This window comes from Cynoglossus semilaevis, chromosome 14 (genome assembly GCF_000523025.1).
Source record: "Cynoglossus semilaevis isolate Cse_v1.0 chromosome 14, Cse_v1.0, whole genome shotgun sequence".
In the NCBI taxonomy this organism is placed as follows: domain Eukaryota; kingdom Metazoa; phylum Chordata; class Actinopteri; order Pleuronectiformes; family Cynoglossidae; genus Cynoglossus; species Cynoglossus semilaevis.
Genome location: NC_024320.1, coordinates 8,732,984 through 8,742,777, shown reverse-complemented (window position 1 = coordinate 8,742,777; position 9,794 = coordinate 8,732,984). Strand labels below are relative to the sequence as shown.

Genomic DNA, 9,794 nt, shown 5'->3' with positions numbered 1-9,794 from the left:
CTAAGTAGTTCCAAGGGTGCATGGAAGCACTAACAAAACCGTGCAAGGATGCCATAAAGCAAAGGACACAAAGTACACAAGGTTACAAGCACACAAGGATGCAAGGTCATTAACTTGCCAAGATGCAGAAATTGAAATTCCCAAGGACGCAATGTTACAAAGATGCAAAGTGTGTACAAGAGGTACAAAGTTATGATGCAGCAGTACAAACTGCAGGGATTCGTGGCTCCAAGGAACCTACAGTACTTACTTACATGGAACATCAAGGTGGAGTTTCATCCTTGAAAGTTCACCTTGATGCTTGGTTGCAGAGATACATGCATGATGACAGTCATTCAGGCTGCCGTGCCCTATTTCTAATAAGCTACTTTTCCCATTACTACTTACATACCTATGTCCTTTTTTTATTACATAAACTATAATGGTGGAATAAAGGTTTCTCTTCCTCTTTTTTTTCTCTTCAGCTATGTTATTTATTTTGCCTTATGGATGACTGAATATAAGAAGCACAAGACTATGAGTTATGAAAACACTGCCGCTCCTCTGTTTTGTCCATCTTGGGATTATTACAGGGTCTATAAAGGTGAGTCTGTGAAGGTGCCTAATTTCTAAATTCCAATATATGCAAAGTCATAACGATGCAGTAGCACATATCATTTTATTGGCCACCCTTCACTGAGATATTATTATATGTCGCATCAAGGGTCCTTTAGGTTTCTATGGCATCCATAGAGAGTTGTGCTAAATTATTGAATGCATACATCACACTACTGCAAACATAGCAGCTGACTGTTTTGATCTGAGAAGATTAAAGTTTCTTTGGCAAAAATAAAAAATGTGTAGATCAATACTTTAGAGTTTAAGGCAAACTAACTAATTATTATTTCCTTCAAGGTAGATAAGCAAACTAGGTTAGTAAAACCATAGGTAGAGAAAGTAGATCGGAACAAGGGAGATGAAAGTCCAATAGTAATAGTGAAATTCATATACAGTAAATAGGTTGATATGTTGGTAGAAAGTGAAGATAAAACTAAAAGTTGGTTCCTCGAGCATGCAGATATGCACACCATAAAATTAATGTAGGATCAATGTGTCATCTTTCACATTCTGTCTATCAATCACAGAGTTAATAACACAATCGATAAAGAAATGTATCAATTAGTGGCATTGATAATAGAAATGGAATTGGTCAATTTTTTGAACAATTCCCATCCCTAGTTGTAATCTTGCAGTGACATCGCATGGATCCCTTTGGAGTTGATGGGTAGGCACGAAAGAAGGAAATCGTGAATTATGCAACTGATTAGGCAACTCGGTAAGGGAGATAGGTAGTAACAATGTGAGTTGTGTGGATACTTAGGTAGGTATATTATAGGTATTTAAGGGCAGTAAATAGTCAAGGAAGGTACTGTAGTTAGGTTAAAAAAAGTTAAGTACATGTACTGTATACAGGTAGATGTTTGTAGGTCAGAGTGTAGGTGATATGAAAGTATTTAAGTGGGTAGGCTTTTGTATGATAAACACTAAGGCAGGGTAACAGGGTTAAGAGAACAAGGAAAGATGAAGAGAAGATGAGGAGGTAAGGATGGTTATAATGTAGATCACAAGGTGGGTAGGTAGCTAGCTAACATTGGGCGTTGGGAAGAAAGGACAGAATTTATGTAGGGATGCAGGTAATATGTGAAAATAAATCGGGTCCAGGGTCATTAGTGCAGGCTTGGTCTTTGTGGGCAGATAGAGTAGGGGAAGAAGTAACTGAGTAGGAAAATGGTAAATGGTACAATGGATGGCTTGAACATAAACTCAGCTGTGTCTGCATGAAGTTTACAATAACTGTGAGTCTTGTAATCCTGGAGCAAAGCGGTGATTCAGTCAGACGTGATAAAACCTACCCTAGTCTACAGTAAGGCAATCGTTAGGGTAAGAAAATAAGTAAAGAAAACAACCATTCGTAGATATATGAGAATGAATATTTTTCCCTCCCAGTGGTGAAACTTTTGTCATGCTTGAATGCCCTCATCAAACACAATAATAGTTCAAGTTGCAATTAGACAATTGTCTCGCCGCTGCAGCCTAAGTCCCAACTGCTGTGAAAACCGGCTGCTGGCAGATGATTTAAGCTGTCAGCAGCAGAACTAATTAAAACCCACATGCAGATACCACTATCTTTAACTGGAGAATTCCAGAATGACAGGCCTCGAGTCTGCACTTGATGGACGTATTTAATGATATAGCACCAACAGTGGGGCTACATCTACAAAAACACACTAAGGCAGGAACAGTACATTGGTCAGCCAGGCCAACTGTACCATGTCTGTTCCACTATCTCGATTATAAACTATAATTTTGTTCCACCATTTATTAAAAAGAATTTCTAAGCTAACAATACTGACCTACTTCTATCTCTTTCACATCTTCGTACCTTTAATTTGTCCTGTACAATTCAATGCAGCTTATCTCTTCCTAATTAACAGCTACTTGGTACTTGGTACAATAGCCTTTAAGGTGACTTTGAGACTTTCCAGATTTTCCACTTTACTTTCTAACTTTATATATATTCATTCTATTAAGTAGACCACAGACTGTTAAGAATTTTTTTCAAAATATTTGCCATAAGCAGGTAATATACAAGCGAGTCCATAAAGTCAAAGTAGAATAAATACATTTATATTACAAAGGAATTAAAAATACTTAAACTATTTGGTTCCCATCTGCTGACAGGTGTCCACATATCTGAAGTTTTTACACTTAGTCCTATTTAATAAAATATTCCTGATGATTGAGTGATTTTGATGAAGACAACGGTACCTTTTAGTGATATTGACCTGTTTATGAGCTAACTTTATTTTCCTATAGTTTCTTCAAATCCTAAACAATTGAGGCTAACTCTGACGGTTTTGGTTTGTGTTTTTAGTTATATATCTTCCGATACCTAGATGTATTTTTGATTTTCTTTAAGATGTTGCTTAACTCCTAATCAATACCCTCTCCCCAAAATGTAACCTAATCTACATTTTTATTTGAAAAATGATTTGGCTAATGCTTAGCCCCTTCACTTACAATATTTCTTGGATATCCTGTATCTACTCTTTTAACTTTTTGACCACTTCGATTAAATTAATTTTGAGTGACCTTTTAGCTATACCCCTCACACCCATCAACTGACAATTCAACGCTGTAGCTTGTTTTTCCAGACACTCTCAAGTTGAAATCAAAGATGGGCACTAAATGTTTATTTTCTGGAGCTAAAGCTCTGGTTTTGTCTATATTTCATCACTGATTTGCTTTATTTTGCAAGCAATACTTTTTCACATGCTGTGGACTTTTTCAGCGGTCTGGTCTGTGTTGCACACAGATATCACATGATGCAACTGCACAGACTTCAGCTTAGTGCTACTGTCTGATTCTCTCTCATAAGACGCATGGGATCTAGTAAATCCCACACGGCTTCTGTGTGGTCTGTAAGGAGATGCTCTCCTGATCTCTTTGTTTTTAACAAAATAATTTTCTAAGCAACGGTTGTATAACTTCAGGGTTTAATCAACAACACTCATCATAAGTCACTTTAGTCACCTTTCTTTCTGTTTCTGCTTCTGAACAATACAAGTTTGTCCTGACTATGTCTATACAACAAGTCTACTTCATATGGTGACCACTGCGTGTATTTACTGCAAGGACCTTAAAACACTTAAAGTCACTGATGTTATGATTACATAGCAATCAATTATTCTATATGTATATACAATATGATACAGCTTGAACTTTTACAATCTTTTTATTTTCCTTTTTTCCTTTTCAGTTTCCATGCCAATATTTTCTCTTTAGTAACTGTGACATACAGTATTATAAAACCCAAACAGAGACTGTTTTTAAAGCAATGGGACCATGTTTTAAAGGACATCTTACCGACACTGCTTAAAAACAAGTCAAGCTGTTTTTACTGTTACTGTAAACTTTTACTATTTACTATCTGTGTCTTTCTTGCACAACACAAGAAGGAAAAAGGTAAAAAGTATCTCCAGGATAACGAGAGCGATTGTGAAATGTGCAGAACCTGAACCTGAAAAAACGGTGACAGTCGGCAGGACTATTCTTCTGCAGTTAATGAGCAGCTGTGCAGCAAAGAAAAAAAGGTTGTCATTCCAGTCGGCCTTGGAAAATGTTTCTGCTCATTCTTAACTTTGGAGAATATTTAAAATGTTCCAGTAGTTTGAATCTTTAATACTGAGCTGTATGATTAACGCTGCTGCAGGTGCACACTGACATTCCAGCTTAATTAAAGATTTGTCATTTATTGAGTTACATTTTGGTGTTTTTAAATGAACTAATATGTCAACACAATGTGTTAATACATTTCAGCTAACTCAAACCTGCTTTATTTGGTTGATATCACAATTCCTTATCTAATACCTTCTTATTTTATGGGTTCTTTTATCTAATTAGAAGAAATTAACATTAAGAAAGTGTGTGTTTTTCTGTTTAGAGTTAGCTATACATTTAGTGAACTTCTAGTTAACCTAATTCTATTTTTGAATTCTGTAACCCATAGCTGACTCTGGCATAAATTGATAGTTTCTATTGGATTATTTATGATTTTGAGTAGCTGTTGAGTATTCTACATCTTTTGCCAACCTAAAGCCAGAATTCAGAGTTTCGACATTCACTTTACTTTGTTTCTTTGACTATTTTTAGCCTTGCTTTAAATGCTGTTTTAGTGATTGTTGGGCTATTATGACTCTAGATAGCTTCATATATAAATACAGGGCCCCTTAGTCTACAACATCCTTGACCCTCAGAGTTTGGCGAGCTGAGCTATACATGGAAGACGCTGTAGGAACAGAAAGTCTAGGACAGACGTGTGTGTGTGTGTGTGTGTGTGTATATTAAGAAGATAGTATAGTTTCTGGGTTATGAACTAATGTGCTACTATATTTGCACATAGAGTTAGCATAAAGCTAATTTCTGTGTTGTTGGCTAATTAAAATGTTTGTTTCTGCTGTAATTCTTGGCTACTTTTTATATGACTTCTAATTTTGGCATAACTTTTTTAAATGTGCCCTTACAGTAGGTTTTTTTCTTTTCTCTTAAATTATTTGAATCTGGCTTCCCTCAAATCACCACTAAGACACAGACAATGGGTTCGGTGTAAAACCATTGTCTCTGTCTGGTCTGTGTCTCTGCAGCTAAAGAATGGTCATTAGTATACCAGAATTTAATAGGTGGACGACTATGAATGAGCCGCTCTGGCTGTACTGATTATACTGGTTTTAATTGGTGGCCAAAGTTGTCCCTCACCATAGCAGACAGGTGCAGGGGCAAAAATGTTAGTTTTGTACCAGTTAACGAGTTCATGCTGTCCACTTTTATATACTTGTCCCCCACCACCTGCCATTTGGATGTAGAATAATGTCAAGCCACATAACTGCACATGTTTTTTTTCTGCCAGTCACATCATTCTATCTCTGTCTGTCTCACATAAAATTTACCATTTTATGTGAGACAGACATCAGCTTTTTGCTCTCCAAAAGCTGATGACACCACATTACCATTATTCTAACCTTCTGCTTCACATGTTCTTTGCTTTGATTTTTGTCCTTGTGTGATTGTAATCTTATTAGTCTGGGGTTGTGGTGACTATCAGCGACAGATATCTGATTTTCATAGTTAATTAGCCAATGTGAAGACCAGACTTGACAATTTCTGTGAAACTGCATGAACCTGATTTAATTTCTTATGTAGATAATAAAAACTAGGCAGCAGTGAATGCAAGTTGCTAGGCTAGGACAACTAGCATGGGATTCTTTCATTAGCTTCCAATTAAAATAATTTGTATCTGTTTTCTTAAGAAACAAGAAACACAAGAAACTGTGATCATGGGTGAGAGGAACAAGCGTTAGCTCAACAAAAACATGCTGCGAAACAATTGACCTATCCACCAGTACCCCTGCCGCCTCACCATGAAGGATAGACGGTGTCGATTAATCGATTGATTTGCTTAGCAATAATTACTAATAGTCAGAAACACCAATTATACTTTTACTGAACAACATCTTCCCATGGTTTTGAATCAATCCTCACTGAATCATCCCTCACTTGAGACAGATTCCAGTCTTTCATTAACATCTTTACCCATAGCTTGTTTTAAGGTTTACATATTTGGCCCACTTAGTTCCTGCACTAAAAAAAAAAAAAAAAAAAAAGATTTTCAATAAGCAGATTTGTCTTGCTATGCATCATATGTGTCCTATGGGAGTCCTATGGCTGCTTAGTAATGGGCACAATTATTTACTCAATGGTCCCACAAATATGTTGTGGGACAGGTAACACACAGTGTTATCTGTGTTCACTGGATGAGGGGAGAAGAGAAGGCAACACAAGGAGACTGACCAACCAAACCTAACAAGGCAACAAGTTCTAGACAATCAGAGGTGGCGCATCATAAGATTCTGTAAGCAAACAAACTAGGCATTTCTGTTTACAGGAGCAAGACATGCCAAACACAAGAAAGCATAAGTAAGCAAGACTTCCTCAACAAGATCACAAAACACAGTCTGGGGGAAATCGGTACTTTTAAACCAATTAACAGAAAAACAAATCTCAGTACACAGCAGAACCTCATAAAAGTCAGACTTAGCAAACGTGGCTGAGAATATGTTAAAAGAGTGGATACAAAATGTAGCTGCACCAGCAAGAGACCTCCAACACCTGACTAAAAATATTCCTGTCATTGTCCAATTGAACTGTAAAGTGATTCAGTGCCGTTGAAGAAAGAAAGACTTTAAATCAATTAGTAACATGGGAATCATTGAGTTAAAATGAATATCTTTGTCACTATAATTTCAACTGATGTCATTTTATTTTCTTGCACGATTGTTATACTTTTTAAAAATGCAAGGCATTAATATCACTGTTGCCTGTCTGCTTCCAGGTAAACTGAGCTACAAATACACAAACTTTGTGGCAGGAACGTGTTCCTCTTTTCTACAGTTAACAGAACTTTAAGCCTTTAAGATTGCTTTTTCTACCACTGTTGTCAATATTTGACCTTCAGTCTCTGTATGTACAGGCACATTTTAGAAAGTACGAACAGCTACAGATGTTACTCAACAAAGGATAATAGATGAAATGAATTTACAAATTTAAACTGTGGTGCTGAATGGGTTTCAGTACGTTTAAAAACACGTTTTTTCCCCCATATAATTGTGTGTGTGTGTGTATGATATGATTTTTAAATCATGCCTTATCATTCATCCCAACATCCATTCACACATACATTTCCTTAGATGTATGTTTTCAACCAGCATCTACTCTGCAGTATCCAGTCATTAGACCTGTCATTCAAACACATCAATCCAACGATCTAAACATGTTTTACACTCCCTATTTATTCCCTACTATAATTTCTGACCATAACAACCTACTGCTGCAATTATTTCACCTTGCCATCCACCATGTGCTTTGTTCCTGCATTGAGGAATTGGAGCAGCAATTCCAATCCCTGCTCTTTGCTTTCGTTCTTTTCCGTGTCAAGTATCTGAAACAACTGGGGCGAATGTCACTCATTTGCGGGGCGAAAAAAAAGATCCTCTCATTTCCTGCAAACAGAGGCCTATTCTAATGAGAAACTAAACCCTGCTTTCCATTTCTCTTCTCAGCTCTCTTTCACTCACCTCATGAGCAGCATTTCTTTTTCACCCATATTCTACCCTCCCTCTTGTCTCCTCCACCCATCTCATCTTGTACCTATATTTTTATACTGACACAGCAGCAGGTTCTTGAAAGTCTTCTTGAATGTGGCGTTGCACAGAGCGTAACAGGCCGGATTGATTGTGGAGTTTACGTAGCACAGCCAGTAGCCGATGGCCCACACTGTGTCCGGTACGCAGGACTGGCAGAAGGTGGAGATCAACACCATGACGTTGTAAGGTGTCCATGTGAGGATGAAGGCCAACAGGATGGCGAAGATTGTCTTGGTCACCTACATAAGAAAAAGCAGTGTGGTTTTCTTTCACACCTCATTTTAAAATCAGTTTCCTTTAAATAGAAAGAAATCAACTTTTGCTGTTCTGCTCTTCAAGCTAACAGGTAGTTAGCTAGCGCAAATCAACAGTGTATTATTAAGTTTATTATTCAGTGGGAATATACACTGCTGAAAACATGTTGGTTAAAAATGTTCTTATTCTAATCAAATTAATTATTAAATAATTATTGTGTATTGAATAAAAGAAAGAAATTACGTTCCAAAATTTGAAGTTTCTTTACATATTTTGTGGCATTTCTGTGGGTTTGCAAAGGGGGTCCATGACCAAAAGCTGTTTGAGGGGGGTCTTTAGTTTAGAGCCCCCTGGACTAGGAGCCATATCTAACCTTTAAGGAGGAAGAAACAGGACATACATTTAAAGACTACCATCATCTGAGGAGAGTATGTGATAAGCAGACACAGCTGTGAGGTGCCGTGGCTCAGGATCTGGAGCCTGCGGGGGACCTCAGGTCACAAACTATAACATTTGACATCTGGGTTGAGTGACAGTGCCACTAATGCTCTTTTGGACAATTTACTTCCAATTTACTTACTACTGTGTGCCAAAAAATTAAACATGAACATTTCTAAAAAGTGGACGTACATATTTGCCTCCAATGATATAAAATTATTACTAAAATAGAAATATTTCTGTTTAAATACTAACATCCATTTCCATCAACTGATAGCATCCTCAATGGCGATAAAGAAGGCCCTGTATAGACACATTGTAAAAATGCTGTAGATAAAACCAGTTTGTCAACAGAAAAAGGTCAATGGTAGTCTAAGAACAAGTAGTAAAAATAATCCAGACCATCCACATGAGATGAATTAGTGATTAAATACTAACATCCATTTCCATCAACTGATAGCATCCTCAATGGCGATAAAGAAGGCCCTGTATAGACACATTGTAAAAATGCTGTAGATAAAACCAGTTTGTCAACAGAAAAAGGTCAATGGTAGTCTAAGAACAAGTAGTAAAAATAATCCAGACCATCCACATGAGATGAATTAGGGAGTTTACTGCCTCCATCCCTCTACTGCTGAATCCTACCACTGCCTCTGAAAACCATTCACAAAAACCTTTCCCACTATGGAGAATAACAAATTCTCTTACAGGTTTAGACTTCACTGATAAGGTACTGTACACAACAGTTCAGCCTGAGGAAATCTGTCTGTCTCTGATGCTATTTGCTCTAATTTTATCATCCATAATTTATCAAAACTGTCTGACTCTGTTTAAGACAAAATTCTTTTTCTAGTTCTCTCTTCCTTTTTCTCTCCATCTCTAGAGCCCCTGTAATTGCCCAAATATAGATGTGAGGTAAAAACAAAGCTTGTTGAAAAATAACAACACAGAAACTATGTCGCCTACCTCAGCATCAGTGGGAAGGAGACCGGCTTTTGAGGTGTCATACAAGTACTGTTCTGTACTGGGTGAACTAAGAATGGATTCACAAATATGCATTTTCTCATTGATCAACTTAGTACAATATGAAAAACCTTGCATCAAATAAGGTTAGAAGGGCTTCACTTTAGCCTTAAAGCTTTAGAGGTACAAAGTCAAAGAAACGATATCATTATAGTCAGGTGCAGGCTAGCTGACAGTCTTGTCTGGTCTTGGGACAAGATCATCTTAGATGGTCGCCCCCTGCCTGGATCTCTCCTTCTCCATTATTTAATGAGGGCCCTGTTCCTTGTTTACATTCGTCAGTTGTTTGCCATATATGTTTGCGATGCCAGTGTATGCTGTTGTTCATATCTGAACCCA

The 9,794-nt window shown here is 37.2% G+C and overlaps 1 protein-coding gene across 2 annotated transcripts in view; it reads right to left on the bottom strand.

Moving 5' to 3' along the window:
* Window positions 1-6: 6 nt before the first annotated feature.
* chrm4a (cholinergic receptor, muscarinic 4a) overlaps window positions 7-9,794 on the bottom strand; it is a 34,401-nt gene continuing 24,613 nt past the window's right edge. For both annotated transcript variants that reach the window (XM_008324821.3, XM_025062520.1), the window contains exon 7: window positions 7-7,978. In XM_008324821.3, coding sequence (XP_008323043.1) covers window positions 7,733-7,978 — 246 coding nt within the window. In that variant the 3' untranslated portion in view covers window positions 7-7,732. The remainder of the gene's footprint in view (window positions 7,979-9,794) is intronic.